Raw genomic sequence first — 19,884 nt, forward strand, 5'->3', positions numbered from 1 at the left:
CTGTGCACGAAGCCCAAAGGCAGAGGTCGACCGCTTGAAGGGGCTGTGGATCCCCCGCTCAGCAAAGAGGAGAGGAAGGCTCTCAGCCGCAGCTACGGCCGGGCGTTTACAGGAAGTTAGATAAGCAACAGCTTTCTCTAATTTAGCACTCAGATAGCAGAGTCTGACACCTCTTAGGATATTTTACTAGAAATTGGCTCTTTGTCATCCCTGGCTTCCCAGACCCCCGGCTTTTCCCTGAGAGGTGATCCTGCCCCCCCCAACCCCCCCCCCCGCCAAGAGAGCTCAGACAAACGATGGTTTATTTTCCTTGACTTCCAGAAGAACAGCCCTGCACCACTTAACGCATGGGACGGCAGCTGGCAATTCCATGACCCGTGGCAACTGGTCTCCAGATCTGAGGATTCCAAGACCTCCCCTCACCTTCTCGGAAGGCGGGCTAGCAGCTTTCCCAACATTGCCCTTTTTTGCTAAAAGGCCAATTGTTAACATTCTCCCTTTAAAGTGTTTTTGTAGTTTATCAATACTTCCATTACCCAAGTAATGCAGACTTAAATCTGGGAAACCTGGAAATTACAGAAGAGGGTGGAAAAACCATAGGAAAATCACTGCTTTTCCCATTCCCCAAGATGACCACCGTGATTTTTTTTTTTTTTTTTTTGGCAGCCTAAGATAATATTCACATGCCATGCCATTCACCCACTTAAAGTGTACATCTAGTCAGTGTGGTGCAAACATCGCACGATCAACTGTAGAACATTTTCATCGCCCCCAAAAGAAACCTCATACCCTTTAGCTGTCACTCCTCAATCCCCTCCCCTCCCCCCCAGCCACTAATTTACTTTCCGACTTTGCAGATTTGCTGACTGTGCAAGTTTCGCAACAATGGAACCCTCTGGTCTACGTCTTTGGGGACCGACTTCTTCCAGTTAGCGCAATGCTCTCAAGGTTCTCGCGTGTTCGACACCTCATTCCCACTGTGCTAGGATGACGTACTCTTTCCGGACTTCATTTTCTTCACGAGTGGGGGGTAAGAGGGAGAGGGGAGATGGCATTGACATATTCAATGACATTTTTGATTCTGCATTTTTCCCTTGACATAAGCATTTTATTCGATGCTCTTACAAATGCTCTGAAAATAAAGGTCATGGCTCCTCATATTCCGTCCCGTGAAGGTGCAGACATTTGCTCAGACACCTCTCTCGGATCACATGTGGTAAGCCTCTGTGTTTATTTAGTGCTTCCCGAGACCAGCATTTAAACTTATATTCCTTCCTCATGCTGCCGTTCATTTTCTCTTGCATTAAATTTAGGTTTCTGTTTCCTCTTGGCTTACTCTGTTGTACTGTTTCCAAACTGCTTAAAATGATCACTTTGTTATCGTCTTTATTTTCCACCTCCTTTAATAATGAAACCATTTCGGGCTACATATTTTCCTCTGGACACGTCTTTTGCTATGGCTTCGTAGGGCTTGGTATAAAGTGTTCTCCTTTTCACTTTTTAGACACCTTGCAATCTCCCTTTTGATTCCCTCCTTGATCAGGTAATTATCTAGGAATGTATGTTTAATTTCTAAATAGTCGCGATTGGGGGTGGTCAGCCTAATACTATTTGTAATTTTTATTGGGTTGTAATCATGACTGTGGCCTTTAGAAACTCTGCTTTCAAAATGTCACAGGTTTCTTTTTTTTAATGTTTGTTGATTTTTGAGACAGAGAGAGACAGAGCATGAGCAGGGGAGGGGCAGAGAGAGAGAGGGAGACACAGAATCGGAAGCAGGCTCCGGGCTCCGAGCTGTCAGCACAGAGCCCGACGCGGGGCTCGAACCCACAAACTGTGAGATCATGACCTGAGCCGAAGTCAGATGCCTCAACCAACTGAGCCCCCCAGGTGCCCCTACAGGTTACTTTTTAACGGATACCCGATGGATTTTTACAAATAGCCTACGACTATGAGAAGAGAGATGTATAAACTCTCTAAGGGAGGAAAGGAGATAGATTACCCAGTTCTTCTCTATCCTTATGTATTTCTTATCTACTACGCTGTTGATTTTCAAAGTAGCGTCTGACTTAAAAAACAGCCCCCAAAACAGCGTCAACTCGACCACAGGGCGGTAGCTCCTGCTTCGTTACAGGGATGCAACCCCAGTTGTGAGACCAGCCTCATAAGCCAGGCACGACCGCACATATCAATCACTCTGACTCAAGACGTGTAAGAAATGCTCCCTTGTTTGGGCGGCGAAGTCATCTCAAGATGGGGCCGCTGGTGCCCCTCTGAGGGCTCTGGTTTCCCTCCTGAAGACAAAATGGGGCAAACAGTCACACTGATTTTCTGCCTCTCTTGCAAGGAAGGTCCAGCCTTTCCTCTTCCAACTAAAAGTACATAAAAACCATTAAACGCTTCCTGCTTCTAGCAATAATGCCTAACCACAGGGCCCCCTGGTCAGCCCCTGCTTCCAGCCTGGGGCAATGAGGCATCGGAAGGACTGCGTCAGGAATTAGCCCCCCGACACAGAGAAGGCACTCCAGAGAGAGAAAGAGGTCAGCTGCCAGAGCCCCTGAATAGCCCACTCGCCTGGGTCAGAAGGGGCTCCAGGGTCCTCGTGTCTGCCTTCTTCCTTGACCCGACGCATACCTCGAGACACAAAGGAGGGGTTACTGGCCACACTCGGGGACGCTTGCATTATTTTCGATTCGGGGCGGTCTGTTTAAAGCTGCTGCCCGTGAATAACATCACAAATGCCCGTTTCTATAGATCTTTGTCTGAAGAGCTTAAGGCACACAGAAAGGAGATTTGAGCCCATCCCTTTAACATGGCGTCTCTACAGAACCATGCTCGATGATGCAAAGAACACGATGGAGGCATCCAGACCCCACCGCCCTCCCAAGGCCCCTTTCTGCTCACCTGACAGGGGACAGGCACTCCGAGCCCAGAGGATTCCACCGGTTATCACAGATCGATGCCTAACGTGGACGGAGCCACGAGGAAGAAGGAAAGGAACACTCACTGTCCTGCTACTGAGTACAAGGCACATCGGTGGCCAGGGGAGGGATAGTATGAAGCCCATTCTAAATAAAGATGGCAAATTCAAGTCTTGGAGAGGATACTCATCTGAAGGAACTCTTGTTCAAAGAAAAGAAGAGAATTGGGGTGGGGTGGGGTGGGGGAGAAGGAGCAGGCAGGGAAACGGAGGAGGGAGGGGGAGAAACACAAAATGAACCAGGGACAGTGGCACAGAAAAGTTTCCACACTCAGAAAAATGGAAACTTTTACCACCCTACACACACATGGAAGCTTTAATGTCTAGAAGTAAATGGAGAGGAAATGTACCCCGCGCCCTGTGTGATGATGCATTTGAAATTGTAGGAAGGAAACGCCAGCCAATCAGGATGGAGAAGGAGCCCGGAGAATCGAAGGAAAATCGTGTGGCCCTTTCATCAGTGGCCGGGGGACCACCGTTGGATGGGGTGGGAACTCCCCAGGGCAAAGCTCCAGCTCACAGACAAAACCACCTGCCAGGTGAGAGGCTTTGGGAGGGGAGGACACAGCAGGGTGAGGTGGGGACACAGCTGGAGCTCTCTGGCCTGTTAGAAGTGTTAGAATCCGGCCCCCTCGTGGGGGGACTGGAGAGCCCCAGTTTGGCTCAGGGTCAAACACAAAAGCTGAAATCTCCCCCCACCCCAGGCGACAGGGTAAAGGACCCCGGGGCTGCGGTCTCTCCCTGCTCCCTCCCCGTGCAGGTCCTGCTACAGCTACCCCGGCCACGAGCTGCAGGGATTTCTTCCACACCCTGGACACATCACCCTCCACTGCCTGCATTCCAAGGCCTGGCCCACTTCCCGCGGATGCGGGTGCACAACGCTCCTCAAACCCCAGAACCTGAACCGCGGCCTTCGCCATAACGCACAGGAGCCTGGCTGCGGCAGAATGGGCAGCGCATGCGTGGACCCGAGCAAAGTGTTTGACTCGCTGGGCCTCGGTGTTCTCATCTGTAAAATGGGCACTCTGAAGCACTGACCGGCCGGTCATTCGGGAGAGTAAGAGAGGCAGAATATGTGCCCACCGCCTAGCGCAGCACCTGGCAGGCAGGGCGCAAGCATTCATTTCTGGCTACATCTGAATATTCACCCGGGAAGAATTTCAGATTGGAAATGACAAGTGACAAAGAACGCGTGAGGCGTTAGCGTTAGGAGGGAGTCAGTGAGAACTTGGCCCAAGGGGCCGGTACTCAAAAAGGAAGAGGAGGGTATTTTGGTGGGACGGATTTGGCAAGATGTTTAAGACAAGAGGGTACATGGAAAGGAAAGCCCCATGAAGACAGACAGGCTCTCGGAAAAGGAGTTGATCTTACAAGTAGTAAATGGCTCACAAGACGGCACCGTGCGAGAGGAAAATCAAAACTGAGGGTGAAAATCAGACATTGTTGTCGTAGGTAAGTCCCTGAAACCTCAGAGCTAGGGATTTATGGTGACGAACGTGGCGTTTTAGGCCGGCCAATCAGACAGAGAGATGTTTGGGATAAAGCTGGAGGCCCGGGTGGATACAGTTTCAACCGGACCCTTGTGCATCGGCTTGTTTTTAAGACTAAAGCACAAAAAGTTGAAAACTCTGTACCCAAGGAACGCCGCTGGATGGCTGGTGGGCCCTATTTCACCGAGTCAGCCTCAAACAGAGTCAGTTCTACGTCAGTTCCAGTCCCAGAACTAGTCCTGCACGTCCACTGGCTCATCAGACCCCAGGAGCACCTACAAACTTGACCAGATGAATGAAGCAGACTGATCTCCAGTGAGTTTGGAGTCACCAAGGCGGGCTATCTGGGCACGTTCTCAATGGCTGAGACACCCATCCCAAGCCTTTCTCCTCCCCTGGCACCTGTAAACCAAGCGGTGTCGTTGAGAGCATCCGGTTAGAGCAGCAAGCTCTAGTTTGGGTTGAAGTTCAGTGAGAACAAGCATGGGGCGGAGCCATCAAGGAAGATCAAGGGTGATCACAGGCGAAGACAGAGAGAGGGGCGGCTTCGGCGAAAGGGCACAGAGAGAATACACACATCATCTCTACTTCCTCCCAAACTTCACTAGGAGTAGGCGAGGAATCCAGAAACATACTATACACACACACACACACACACGCAGAGCAAGGAGAGCCAGTGACAGCAGACGAAATGTGCCGCCACGCAGTTTAGAAGATGCAAAGCGCGGGGCGCCTGGGTGGCGCAGTCGGTTAAGCGTCCGACTTCAGCCAGGTCACGATCTCGCGGTCCGTGAGTTCGAGCCCCGCGTCGGGCTCTGGGCTGATGGCTCAGAGCCTGGAGCCTGTTTCCGATTCTGTGTCTCCCTCTCTCTCTGCCCCTCCCCCGTTCATGCTGTGTCTCTCTCTGTCCCCAAAAAAATAAATGTTGAAAAAAAAAATTTTTTTTTTAAAAAAAAGAAGATGCAAAGCGGAAGTGGAGACAGACTTTGAAACAAAGGAAGAACTAAGGCATCCTCTGGGAAGCACACCAATTCAAACCACAGCAGAAGCCAGAGGAGGCTTAGGAATTGGAGGCAACGCAGTGAGAAGTGGGGCTGAAGACCTGGCTGGGGGAGGGGGCCGGGGGGAGGAAAATCCCTCCCCACTCTCCTCCCCTCTCCCCTCCCTCAGCAGCCTCTTCCCTGTCTCCACCAGACCCTGGAGGTTTACTCAAGAAAAAAAAAAAAAAAAAAAATCACAGAGATTCTCCAGGATACAGCTGACAACTGGTGTGCGGGACTGAAAACAGGAACAGGTTCAGTCTACGGTGCCCTCTCCTCTCATTCCTTTTCCCTATTTGGTTCCCCCAAAATGCTGACACTCGGGCTTAAGGATCGACAGACACTGCAAACTGGGGGCACCCCCGATGCCACAGATCCACATCCAATCATGTCCCACAAGGCAGCACCCCCCCCCCACCCCAGCTACCTCGTGTGTATGGCAACTTTCACACAACCTCCTGTACCTGATCCTTAACTACGAGCAGACATCCAAAGACCATCAGCATCACAGAGGCTTTTGAGAAACTCCTTCAACATAAAAGGTCAAGACCAGAAGAAACGCACAAATAAAAGACAGCACACAAAAAATGCAAAGGATAACACCCACCACAAATTCCTATCCTCGGAGGAACACTGTATCCACAAAACAAGAACAGAATGCTGTACTGGTCATCAAGGAATGTGTCAGGGCAGGGAGTATATGGGAACGCTTAGTACTTTCCTCTCAATTTTGCTGAGAACCTAAAACTGCTGTAAAGAAATGCAATCTTTAGAAAAGAAAATGTAAGAATGCAGAAACCCAAAATGAACTCTTATAAACCATTTAAATGGTAATAGAAACTTAAACTTTACTGGGAGGGCTAGAAGACAGAATTGAAGATAAAGACACAAAGATAAGAAAATCAGAGAATAAATTCATGGTCTAATAGGAGTTCCAGGAAAAGAGAACAAGGAAAAAGGAGGGAATAACATTCCCAAAGAAATAATCTAAAAAAAATTCCCAGAAGCGAAGAATTTAAGTTTCTGGATTTAAAAATCGCAAGGGCTCACCATAATAAATGAAAAAGGAGCATCATCACGAAATTTCAGAACACCAAGGATCAAGAGAGGATCCCAAAGAAAGATCCAGAAAGAAATTAAATGGCACATTCCACATTGAAAATAATCAGAATGACTTTGGATTTCTCAACAGTGATAATTGGGAAACAATGAAATAATGCCCTTAAAAATTCTGAGGGAAAATGGTGTGCTATCTAGAATTCTATACCCAACTAAAATAACAACCCAAAGTACAAGTAGAATAAAATGATTTTCAGAAATTCAAGATCTCAAAACAACACAAAAACAAACAAACAAAAAACCAGATCTCCCAACTATTCTTTCTCCAGAAGCTACTGGGGCATAGAAAATATTGACCAATGTGAAGACATGAGACCCAGGGCAGAGGGTCCAGCACAAGGAGAGAAAAGGAGCTCCCAAGGTGATAAGGACAACAGCTTGGAAAAGGACATCTCCGAGACAAAATCAATGAAACAGATCTGATTATCTGATGTGTTGAACTATGTTGAGAAGAGCTTTAGAAGTTCTATCAGAGGGGTGCCTGGGTGGTTCAGTCGGTTAAGCGTCTGACTCTTTATTTTGCCTCAGGTCATGATCTCAAGGTTCGGTAGTTCAAGCCCCACTTCGGGCTCTATGCTAACAGTGTAGAGCCTGCTTGGGATTCTCTCTCTCCACTCTCTATGCCCCTCCACACCCCCTAAAATAAATAAACTTTAAAAAAATTTTGAAAAGTAGTTCTATCAGGAGATCAGGATGAATTATTGATAGGTCTACAAAAATTCAAGTAAACAAAAATTGAGACAATTAGTGGCTGCACGAAAAATAAGATGTTGCACAGGAATTAGAAATTTAAGTTAATTGTAGCTCTAAGTCTATGCTGAGCACAGATTCAAAGTTTGCGATAGAATGATTTTGGAAGGATGGGTAAAGGGAAGTGGAGCGTGCATGCGAGGGTACGTTTTAGGGACAGAAGGAAGGAGGCCTGAGAAGGCCACAGTCGGAATGGAATGGAATGGAATGGAGTGGAGTGGAGTGGAGTGGAGTGGAGTGGAGTGGAGTGAAGTGAAGTGAAGTGAAGTGAAATGAAAGTGAAATGAAAAGATGGTCTGGAAATTAACTGCAGCACAAGTTACTATTTGTAAATTAAGCAGTAAATTCCAGAAAACAATTAAAAAAAAAAACTAAAAAATTAAGACAGTTGTCTCTAGGTAGCAGGACCTGGAGTGGGAATAGGTGTTTTTCATTTTAAAGGTTATAATAATGACTTGTTTTTTTAAATGTTTTATTTATTTTTGAGAGAGAGACTGAGACAGAGCATGAGAAGTGGAGGGGCAGACAGACAGGTAGACACAGAATCTGAAGCAGCTCCAGGCTCCGAGCTGTCAGCACAGAGCCCAATGTGGGGCTCGAACCCACGAACTGTGAGATCATGACCTGAGTCGAAGTCTCGGACACTTAACCCACTGAGCCTCCCAGGCGCCCCCATAATGACTTTTTACACTGTGTTCGTATTCACACTTATTAAAAACTGAAGGCTATGTTAAAAACTAAAATGCAAGCACAAAAACGCACGGCAGACGTCACGCAGAATCTCAGCAGAAGGGCCACTGAAGATCGTGGTGGACGACGGGCCAAGAGCAACGGAAGGCCAAGCTGCCAAGCGTTTCCTCAAGATCATCTCGTTTCATCCCAGCAACTATCCTATCTGGCAATTAGTTCTGGCCCTACTTCATTGCTATTTTACAGATGAAGAAACTGTAGCTCAGAAAGGTTGGGAGAGGCATCTCAGGACACACAGCTACTACCTTGTGTGGCCTTGAAAGCCCATCCCCAAAGAACATCTTCCAGGCAGAGCGGTGTGAAGAAGTTGCAGTCAGCAGAACAGGAAGGACATCTCAGACACCCTCGGTTTAAGGGTTATAAGTCTGCCTTACTGTTCTCTTCTAGAGCCTTCTCTAGTAGTGGCAAGGCATTTCCCAACTTCACAGAAAGCTGTGGCATTCCCGTAAACTTCTCAAGGACAAAGCCAGGAAGTCAGCCTCACGGGACTGAGCACTGCAGACACGTGGAAATGTGGGCTGCCCCCTGGGCTCCTCTGGGAGCCCTTAACATCCTGCAGCTACTCATAGAAGGTTCTGCCTCTACTCCCAGAACCACACGACAGTGCAAGGTCCCTATTACAGTACGCCTACATCACACCGTTATATCCACAATGGGGACAAAAACAGAAAACATCAAAACTTCTGTTTTCAAAAAATGAGAACAGGGCGCCTGGGTGGCTCAGTCGGTTAAGCGGCCGACTTCGGCTCAGGTCATGATCTCGCGGTCCGTGAGTTCGAGCCCCGCGTCGGGCTCTGTGCTGACAGCTCAGAGCCTGGAGCCTGTTTCAGATTCTGGCTCTCCCTCTCTCTGACCCTCCCCCGTTCATGCTCTGTCTCTGTCTCAAAAATAAATAAACGTTAAAAAAAGAAAAATGAGAACAAACTGAGGGCTGATGGGGGGGGTGGGAGGGCGGGGAGGGTGGGTGATGAGTATTGAAGAGGGCACCTTTTGGGATGAGCACTGGGTGTTGTATGGAAACCAATCTGACAATAAATTTCATCTATTTAAAAAAAAAAAAAACTTCTGTTTTCATCTAGTCCATCTCATCCTTTTCATTATTTTCCAGTCTATGTTTTGGAACGTAAATAACATATACCATACGCCGCGGTCCGTGTATGCGACACATAAATCAATAAATACATACGTGGAGAGAGACGCGAGTTTGAACGGAAAAACAAGAAAAGCAGTACTTGTTTAGTAGCTGCTGTGTGCTAACACCTCTGTGACAAAAGCACGATCTTCATTTTGCAGATGAGGACACGGGGTCTGAGACTTAAAGCCTTTGTTGGTTTCGCGTCCTTATTATTTCCTTTAGCAACGTAAGCCCCAGGAACATAGGAAAAATCGAAACAGCGGCTATCGTTTATTAGGGCCACTTTGTGTAGCCCCTTTTCTCGGTTTTTACCTCACTTTCATCACGGCTCTGAAAGGCACGCGGCATGATTCTCTTTTTACTTTAGGAAACTGAGACGGGGCCGGGGGAGATTAAGTGACTTGTCCCAGGTCCTACATTTTGGACGATTTTAGAATGTCCAACGATGGCCCGAAGTAGGACAATCTTTGCTTTCAAATGAAGCGGGTGACTTCGGAAAAGAGAGTGTTGTTTTTTTAAGTTGGTGGGGGTTTTTTCATGCCATTCACTTGTCCAGCCCCGCTGAAACTTTTGCTTAAGAAAAAAAAACTGCCTTGGGCTCTTTCATAAAGGTGCTTGACCAAAGGGGGGGGGGGGGGAGGAGGGGTGGGGAGGGCTTCCAGAACAAGAAAATAAAGCCTCAGTGAATGAAAAGCCCCATTTAAAAAAGACACATTTCTAGCCAGACAACGGAAACCGAGAGCATTCTAAGAATGTTGCCTGAAGACAGGTCTGCGGGAGGGAGGAGGGCGGAAAGACCACCGCTCAGACCACCACTTCGAGAAGCAGCAAAGCAAACAAGTGGCCAGCAGCCGGCGGGCCGGGGGCCTGGACAGTGTCCGCCTGTCAGCCCGACTGGCCGTTCCCTGGAGATTAAAGCAGGAGACTCAGACTCCAGCCGTTCAAAGAAAAATATTCCGGCTCAGCCTGTGACTGCTTCTCTGTTCTTCCTTCCTTTCTTTTCTCTCTTCCTTGCAGAAGAGAAGATCAGAAGGTTTGCCCAAGAGGCAGAAAATCCACTTATCTTAAAAGGCTCCTGACACTTACCGGGGAACCCGAAGACATGTGTGTCCGGCTAACCTCTGGGCCCCCAGTTATTCCCCGTTCCCTTCTGAGCACTTTCCACTTTGCTTTTCTGTCAAGTAGGGAGGCGCCCGCGCCAGAACCCAAATCTGTGAACAAATGTTACGGACTTCCCAGAATGGGCTAGCTCACGGTCCCGAAGAGCACACCCAGCTCTGTGCACCCCTGGGTGCTGCTCATTAAGATAAAGCCAACACCTCACCTGCTGCACACGTGCCCGATCCGGCTCTTCTCCCAAACGCCCAGGGCACACACTGTTGGCTCAGTCCCTCTGCACAGAGACCGGAGGCCCACGATGTGCTGAGAACAAGCCCTTCAGTCCGCCCGTCATGCTGTCCAGTTAGATGGGAACCAGCAGGGCTCTCAGAGAAGGGCTTGCAGTTCCCCTTCAGTTATCATAAGCCTCTCAGTAAAGTTCCACTTTACCAGCTTCCAACAATTTTTCAAAGGTGGGCCTTACAAAGCATTCATAATCCGCCTGCCTGCTAGCTGGTAAAAAAAAAAAAAAAACAACACAAAAACAAACAAACAAAAAATAACCATGTACTTTGGAAGAGGACCACCAGAGGCTTAATTCATAGCTGTGCTATTTTCAAGCTGTGTGACCTTGGGTGAGTTACCTAACCTCTCTGGACCACCGTTTCCTTGCTTGTAACATGAAGAACTGCCTCCCAGAGCCGAAGGGAGGGCCAAATAAACGAATATACGGAGGGAAGTTGACACACGGATGTGAATAAACTCTGGTCACCTCTGTAAAATGGAAATTAACTCCTCATGACTCGCATTTCTAGACGCCAACCAGAGATGTGGACTTGGTTCGACTCACTGTACCCCAGCAGAAGTCATCAGGCTCCTGGCTTCCTTTAGGGGTGCACCGACCGAAGTGTGCCAGGGCAAGCAGATACGCGATTTCTGTGTGTCTCATCCCCCTTCTCTCCAAACCTAAAGCTCCCTGGGGCACCTGGGGGGCTCAGTCGGTTAAGCGTCCGACTCTTGATTTCGGCTCAGGTCATGATCTCACGGTTCATGGGTTCGAGCCCCGCGCCGGGCTCCGTGCTGACAGCGTGGAGTCTGCTTGGGATTCTCCCTCTCTCCCTCCTCCTCTGCCCCTCCGTTGCTCTCACTCTCTTGCTCTCTCTCCCAAAATAAATAAATTAAAAAAAAAAATTAAAAGCTCCTTGACAGCAAGAACTAGTCACCCCTTTATTCCCCTGGGACACTGTGCGCACATATATATATATATAGATAGATAGATATAGATGTAGATATAGATATAGATATAGATATAGATATAGATATAGATATAGATATCTATAGAGCTATAGATCTAGATATAGATCTATATAGATCTATATCTATAGATATAGCTCTATAGATCTATATCTATAGCTCTATAGATATAGAGCTATATATATATGTGTGTGTGTGTGTGTGCACGCACGTGCACACACACACACACACACAGCAGAAAATACCTCCTAAACAGAGGGCGTGGGGGAGGGGGTCACAGCGAGGAATGTACGGAAATGGAGCACAGTCCCGTCTGAAAGCTGCACCGGTCGAGTGCAGAATCTGAAACCCCAGCTGCACCAAATAAGCACACCTGAGGTTTTATTTCAGCCCCCCCCCCCCCCCAGGATGCCACTGCTCTTACAGTTCCAGAAAGCGTATCAGCTACTGCCCCGGAGATTACCCGGACTCACCTCACTGCTTTCTATTCCAAGAGGGGTCGGGAGGAAGCCCTCCCGGTTGGACATCGAAGTACAAGATGTGCACTTGTGTTCTTTCCTCATGAGCACGCTGCTTGCTAGAGGGCCCTGTGGGGGCCTGTTCCCCCTTCGGCTTGCACCTGAGCCAAATGCATTGCTCCCTCTTCTGTTCCGCCACCCGCAGAACTTTGCTGCCGCCCCCGCCGGGTGCTGACCCCGGTAAGACCACAGGGCGCGCGTCTCCCACCCCCTCGGGGCGGCGGGGGGCGGGGGGGGGGGGGGTTGAGCTGCTGCAGACGGCAGCCAAGTTCGCTCATCTCTCTATCCCTTACAGAGTCCGGAGCGCTTTCTCACAAAGAGCAGGTCTCTGGCAAGGAAGCGGTGGATGACTGTGCTCATCACCCCAGGCTGCTACAGACCCTGCCACCCGCACCCAGGCCACCCCTGCCTCCGGAAGAAGACGCAGCTGGAGGCCTTCGGGGTCTCAGCACCAACTTGAAGCAGCTGGGTCTGCCCTGAGCCACACACTGACAAGTGTGGCCCCTACTGTGCCTCCTCTGTGAAAAGGTGAACTTTCCCCCCCTTCCAGAATCGTGATTTTGAGCCTTAAAAGTGAAAGCTTAAGTTTGGCTATATAGTAGAAATCTTGCCTTCTCACTTGGAGCTAAGGGCGAACGTGAACCAAAACAGGAAGAGCAGGAAAACAATGAGCGCACGACCCCGGGAGGTGGTCGCCTTAGCAAGGGTGCAGGCAAGAAGGTGGCTTCAACGGAGACAGAAGAGAGCGGAAGTTTCTCTCTCAGGTCAGTCTCAAAGGGCCCCCTCGGAAAGCTGCGTCGGAAAGGATGAGCTCCAGTTTGCGGCAAAGGCGAAAGGGCATTCTGGGCAGAAGCTGGACGGCGCACCCACGCCTGGCCCAGGGGGACACGCCGTCGTGCGCCTGGGGGATGCAGGTCCTTCCAGACGTAGGCATGTAAGGTCAGGGGTAGAGGGGTGACGAGGGGCCGGCTCAGACTAAGCCCAGCCAACGTGTTGAGAACCAGCTTTGTGGAAGCAGGAAAGGACTCTGTGCAGACGTGATTAGGCTCTATTTCAGAGAGGCTTCCTAAGGATGGTCTACAGGACAGTATTGCGATATATACCGCAACTCAAAGACCGGCCCCACGTGCAAGAGGAAGGAGGGGGAGGCTGGTGACTTCAGGGCCAAAAACAGAAGCTCAGCGTCCCAAGTGCCGGGGACCCTCCAGCCCCGCCCTTGCTGGAGGCCCATCCCCAACACTCGTGCACACCCCAGACACTCGGACCGCAGGCCCCCCGTCCCTGCAGGCAACAGCCTTCCCCTTGACTCCTGCCGAGCTTTCAGGGCCTCAAGGGAAGGTACCGGATGTGCCCCGCCGGCCACAGCGACACAGCACCCCCCCCAAAGTCGTACCAGAACCCCCCCAAAACTCCAGCTCTGATCTGAGCTGCCACGAACCGCTGTCCCTTCCTCCTCCAATCTCCCTACAGCAAAATTTAAGAATCCTTCTTCGGCCACCGGACAACTACGGTGACATTCCGAGTTGAGTCCAAAATGGAGTCAAAAAACCAAAACAACCAAAACCATAATAAGCACAGCACTCTCAAGCTGCCGCTTTCAGCCTCACTCTGTGATTTCCACAGGCACGCTGGGGCCCTCCCCCATGAAGAATGGGGGTGTAGGAGCAGTCGGCCCCGAATATATGATATGGCCATAAACGCATTCAGACCGCGGAATGGTCTCCTATAAACTCTTTGACAGTCCTCCTGGCAGGAAACGCCATTCTAATGTAGATTTCTCCGATTTTCCCTAGAGGAACCCATAAACTCCACAGGTGCTGTTTAAGGAAGAAAAGCCGGGGCGAGGGGCTCACTTGTCCCACCACGGCCGTCCTGCCCCCCCCCCCCCCCCCCACCAGCTGCTGCGCCACCGCGGCCCTGGAGACATCCGCTGACAGGGCACAGTGCTTCATCCGAGAACGTCCCCAAGCTCTCTCCTCGGGAACTACAAAGCAGCGTGGCCCCTCCAGCTGCAGTGAGAACTGAACAGGGGCGAGGCACCTTCAGAAGAAAGCCAGGCAAGATTTTCAGGGAAGAACAAACTACTGAGAAACTTTTCTCCAGAAACAAGCAGGCAGGACCCAAAGAGTGCTGCAGACCTTTACACATGATGTACGTATACAAGATACACAAGATAGGTAGGGTATCGTTAGCACATCATATCCTCCCTATACCCACTGCTGCTCCTGTGCCCACCTTGTGCAGAACTATTTACGACCCCTTGAGATGCCACTCCAAACAGTGCACTTTGCTCAGAGTACCTGCACCTGCGGCTTACTGAAACGCTAATGCTCTGCCATCGTTCTCCTGACCGCAGACCAGTGCTGTCTGTCTCAGAAGCAACGAGCCAACACAAACCCTTCCGCCCCCGAAAGTGGGCGCCGCACTCCCCGAAGCCACTGCACCGTACCTTACAACAAGCTGGTCATCTCAGGCAGCCCCATAAACAAAGCAGCCAAGAGCAGCCTGCACCCAGCAGAGTGGGAGCGCTCGCGGAGGCTGACGCCTCCCTGGGGCTGTGCCTTTGATCGCGTGGGGAGCCCTTAATGCCCCTGAGAACTGTGCGGTCAGCCTGACACCCTGGCTCCCGGCCCCTGCCCAGAGAAGCAGCGGCAGCCAAGCCAGCCAGGGGAAAGGTTTCAGAGCCAGTATCTGCTCCTGGGGCTACAACAACAACTGGAGGGGAAAAAAAAAAAAAAAACAACAAAAAAAAAAAAACAAAAAAAAAAAACTTCAGCAGACCTTCCAAGTTGAGCTCCATCTGTCCCAGGCTCCTGCTGGGTCAGATGGCCAATGCCACAGTTTTCTGTCTTCTTAGCACGGAAGTGTTTTGCCGGGTCAGAGTGCTCTCCACGCAGGTACAGGCCAATCTGTCAGTCTAACCCCCAGCAGTTAAACCGAGACGTTTTAAACAACGTGCAAGTTTTGTACTTGGGGGGGGGGGGGGGGGGAACCGCGTCCTCTTGCGCAGAGAACAAAGGGTCGGGAGAAGAGCCTCGGCTTTGCCACGGGAAGCTGGCAGGCCCGACTGCTGGCAGGTGCCGCGCTGACCCACGGAAGCACGTGCCCTCAAAAATGATCCCCGTGAACACCGGGAGCACACCCCAACAAGGAAAACTCCCCGGAGAGGCACAGATGCACATCCTTAAGCTCCTTTTATTGAAATCCCTTCTGGAGCACCTGGGTGGCTCAGCCGGTTAAGCGTCCGCCTTCGGTTCAGAGCATGATCTCATGGTTTGTGAGTTCGAGCCCCGCGTTGGGCTCTGGGCTAACAGCTCGGAGCCCGGAGCCGGTTTCAGATTCTGGGTCTCCCTCTCTGCCCCTCCCCCACCCGTGTACACGCACCCTCTCTCTCTCTCTCTCTAAAAAAAAAAAATTGAAAGAAAGAAAGAAATCACTTCTGCCGTGGAAAAAAAAACGCCAGCCTACATGTCCCTGTTGTAATGGACTCTGAAATCCAGGAATCCTGATCAGGTCCTAATTGAAAAAGCAAAGGAACGAAATCATGGCAGCTTACTTCATTTGTGCTGAATACCTTTAACATTTATTTTTATCTGCTCGTCAGGATCTTCTCTTTGCCCGCAAATACGACGTGGATGTGACCCAGGGTTTCCATGCCACCTACCTTTTGTGACAAAGGCCAAAGTGCCGGATAATTCTTGCCAGAGCCCCAGTCAGCAAAAAGAGCTCTCAGCCGTTTCTAGGTCCAGTTCCAAAAAGGACTAGGAGCTACAGGGTGGAAGGAAGAACCTCGTATCGCAGAGCCTTCCCCGGCTGAGCAGTGTCTCTAGAAAGGGCTGGAAGAGACCCCACTCATGCCCAACCTTCCCAGCAAGGGCGGGGGGGCAGCGCCCCCTGGTGGTTCTGCTGGAGTGAGGCTCCGGGAGTCCAAGCAAACCCCTGGCACGATGGCTTTGTCCATCTGGGGAGGCCATCAGGCCCGGTGACCGTGCACGGAGGACCTGTTGTGACGTCTGCCACTCGGCACGCTGTCTGTAATGGCGGGAAGCTGGACACCTCAGAAACGCCCAACAAGAAAGGAAAGCTTAATGTGGTCTCCGATATCCACACGCACAAAAGCTACGTACACGAAGAGTTTCCAAATGACGCAGACGTCCTTAGGATATAACGTGCAGCAACAAAAAAAGTCTAAATTGTCACAGAGGGGCACCTGGGTGGCTCAGTCGGCCGAGCATCAGTCTCTTGATTTCCACTCGGGTCACGATGTCACATCACAGTTCGTGGGATCGAGACCCACGTCAGGCTCTGTGCTGATAGTGTGGAACCTGCTTGGGATTCTCCCTCTCCCTCTCTCTCTGCCCCTCCCCTGCTCTCTCTCTCAAAGTAAACAAACATTTAATAAAGAGTTATAGAAATAGAGAGAGAGAAATATATATGTAGGTGTATACTTTATGTAACATATACGTGTTACGTAAAACACATTTATATTTATATATCAGTAATACTGTGTTAATATTACAATAATGCACCAGGTAGTATTATATAATATAGGTTATGTATTACTCTGTATTACATGGAACATCATATACTGTATGTTTATAATTAACATATATATTACATTTATATTTATATACTGAAAAATGTCTACAGTGATTGCCTCCAAATGAAAGAATTGAAGATTTTTGTTATGCCTCTTTCATCTTTCCTGTCCTGTGCTAACTTTGTAAACTGACGTAAGTTGTCATCATCACGGGGAGAAAATGAGCGAAGAAAAATCTGTCTTCATTAAGGCTGCGTCACAATACCTTTGAACTGATTATGCGCTGCCATTACTGTCAAAATAGGCTTTTGATGTGAACATAGCATTGAGGTGTGTGAGGACGAGAGAGAGCTCAACACATCAGTTCTGCAGGGATGTTTCTGGTGTGAACCGCCCTTCTGAACGCAGATCTGCAAACCCAACAGATGTCAATGCCAATATATCTCCCTGCCGTAAACCCCTTTCTTCTATTCCACGTCAAACGCTCTTCCCCCCTGGCCAGGTCCCCTGCACGTTAAATATGACGAGCACTGATTACAGTCACCATACCAGCGGCCGACACAAACACTTGAGACTGATGTGTCGGCTTTATTTTTCTTTCTGACCACAAAGGCTAGACGTGATGACCTTCAAAAAGCAGAAGAGTCTCCATCTGTCCAGCACAGTGTCCTGTGTTAGAGGTCATGATAACACCGGGAACAAATACACACGTCTTGTTGGGGGTTTTTTTTCTAGCAATTTTATTATTTTTTTTTTTCAATATGTGAAGTTTATTGTCAAATTGGTTTCCATACAACACGCAGTGCTCATCCCAAAAGGTGCCCTCCTCAGCACCCATCACCCACCCTCCCCTCCCTCCCACCCCCAACACACACGTCTCGTGATGCCTTTTTGTGCCCACTGTACGTTTCATCCCCCTGGAAAGCCCACGCCCCTCATCGGTGACATGAACTCCTACTCATCCTTCAAAATCCACTTCTAGGCATCTCTTTGCTTGTGCGGTGGCCCCGACCTCCCTATACGGACCTGAGCACTAACCTTCTGTGTTTAGGTTTAACAAACCTCCGGAAGCCAGACTAGAGAGACAGACTCGTGGCCGAAGCAGATAAAGGGTACTGCGGTATGGTGCCTATGCAGAGGAGGCCAAAAGGTGCTACCAAAAAAAACGGAGACTCGGGACTCTGGCGGATGTTAAGTGGAGAAGCAGCCCTGAAAATAGGAAGCTTCTCTGAAATACCGTATACAGAGCACTTGGTCCCTCCACTCCCATCCTGTGGCCACAGGCAGAATGTCAGGACACAGGCATTCACCCCCAGGCAAAACACACAAGGGTTCCTCTCCGTAGAAACTGAATCAACCAAGAAGTAGGCCCGCTCTTAAAGACACAGTCTGCAATTTAGAAAGTTCCAGAATACCAGCTGATTCGCTCCTGGGCACCCAAAAAAGCAACACTGCCAATCCACAAAGCTCCATCTGAGGACACACAGAGCTCCCAGCGGACCTCCTCTCTCATTCTTACACACACATGAAAATCCAAAGGTCACAGCATCTGAAGGACTGAAGCGTGAAAAGAATATCCAGGAGGAAAACCAGGGATACAAGGAGAATCAAAACAACACAAAACAAAACAAAACGCAGTGACTTGGGTTATCCTCTGAGAGATCGGGGGGCCATACTTGGCCACCAGCCCATTGAACGAGAGACCAAAATCACAGAGAAGGAGCCCTTCGAGGTGACCCGGGCCATCCTCTGGTTTTAGAGCTAAGGGATAGTCTTGGGCCAGCTGGGCCGCTATTCACAAAAATATCACACAGAGAGGGGCTTCAACAAAAAGCATTTCTTTCTTACAGTTCTGGAAGCTGGAAGTCCAACATCAAGGTGCCCAAAGACTCAGGGACAGTGAGGAACTGCTTCCTGGTTTGGTCGTCTTGCTGTGTCCTCACATGAAGAGAGGCAAGGCAGCTCTCTGGGGTCCCTTAGGAGGGTACTAATCCTATTCATAAGCTCCTCCCTCGTGACCTAATCACACCCCATAGGCCCCACCTCCTAACACCACCACACTGGGGCTTAGCTTTCAACCTATGAATTCGGGGAGGACAGGAACATTATTCAGTCCGTAGCAGGGACCCACAGCTGCTGGAGAGCTGAGGAGGAAGGCTGTGGGTAGGAAAGCCACACGCATTTCCCCAGGAAAGAGTTTTAGCCATTCGGTCATGTTGTTCCTATATACAGACAATTCTGCTACAACGCTGGTTTTTGAACTGCAAATCGGTCCCAGCAGATCGACAGATGACAGAACAATTTGACCACTTTGTGAATTTTCTGTGTGCTTGGGAGTGCCTTCTCGTGCAAATCCACTAAGGCGGACGCAGAAAAAAAGGCGCCCAGCTCCACAGAGCTGCTTGGCAATGAGCAAACCGGGGACCCCCTCAAACCGGGACCGGCTACCTCCAATCGCCACACGTGCCACGCCCACCCACAGCTGTTGGAACCTTCCACATGATTCCACGCCTCCCTCCTTTCCCTGCTTCTCACAAGCTGCAACCCCTCCGATGCACACAGAGCTTCATTCGTGTGATCTGACAGTTCACAGTAAGGTTCCACATTTATGGTGGGATTTATGTACTTCCTAACTGTTTTGCATATGTAAAACTGTGCTTTCCTTTTCTGATAGGACTTTTTCCTCTCCCCCACCCCCCCACCGCCCCCCAGTGTGTCATTGATGAAGTTTCTGAGTGCTATGCCCATAACCCCGGTTCTCCTATAACCCCTTATGGTGCAATTTCTGACGATGCAGTCACTCTGAGGCACACATATGTCTTGTTACGGCAGGATCGACTGCATAATGTATTGCTAACCAGTTCCAGGAGTCTCTCTGATCCCTGAACGAAGACACAAAGGGCATGGTGTGCTGATTCTGCTTTGGAAAAATGTGATTGCCGCCACCGAATCGCTCCTAGTGCGTTATTTCTGGCGACCCCGAAACTTTTCATCTCCTGCTTGACCTTCTCCCCACAGCGATGGAGCTGGAATCTCTTCCTGGGCTAAGGCCATTTGCCGGGTTTTGTTAGCATGAAAGAAATCTGCAGATCATCCATTTTCCCTCCCACCGCATACAAAATAAAATTCAAGCATAAATAATGAAATCTTCATTCCCGGCTTCTGTTTACAAGACAGCAGCCGAGTCTCGGGGAAGCTGTGAGGCTTGCC

At 49.7% G+C, this 19,884-nt stretch overlaps 1 protein-coding gene across 9 annotated transcripts in view; it reads right to left on the reverse strand.

The window, feature by feature from the left end:
• GREB1 (growth regulating estrogen receptor binding 1) overlaps window positions 1-19,884 on the reverse strand; it is a 147,118-nt gene that overhangs the window by 78,252 nt on the left and 48,982 nt on the right. For 2 of the 9 annotated variants that reach the window (XM_045447698.1, XM_045447696.1), the window contains exon 1: window positions 12,090-12,270. The exons of 2 other annotated variants lie outside the window; for them this stretch is intronic. In XM_045447698.1, coding sequence (XP_045303654.1) covers window positions 12,090-12,179 — 90 coding nt within the window. In that variant the 5' untranslated portion in view covers window positions 12,180-12,270. Of the gene's footprint in view, window positions 1-842; window positions 1,016-12,089; window positions 12,288-14,583; window positions 14,725-18,522; window positions 19,330-19,884 lie in introns of those variants that run through there. 5 more of the 9 variants (XM_045447701.1, XM_045447703.1, XM_045447700.1 and 2 more) reach the window with 5 other exon arrangements.

This window comes from Leopardus geoffroyi, chromosome A3, assembly GCF_018350155.1.
Source record: "Leopardus geoffroyi isolate Oge1 chromosome A3, O.geoffroyi_Oge1_pat1.0, whole genome shotgun sequence".
In the NCBI taxonomy this organism is placed as follows: Eukaryota; Metazoa; Chordata; class Mammalia; order Carnivora; family Felidae; genus Leopardus; species Leopardus geoffroyi.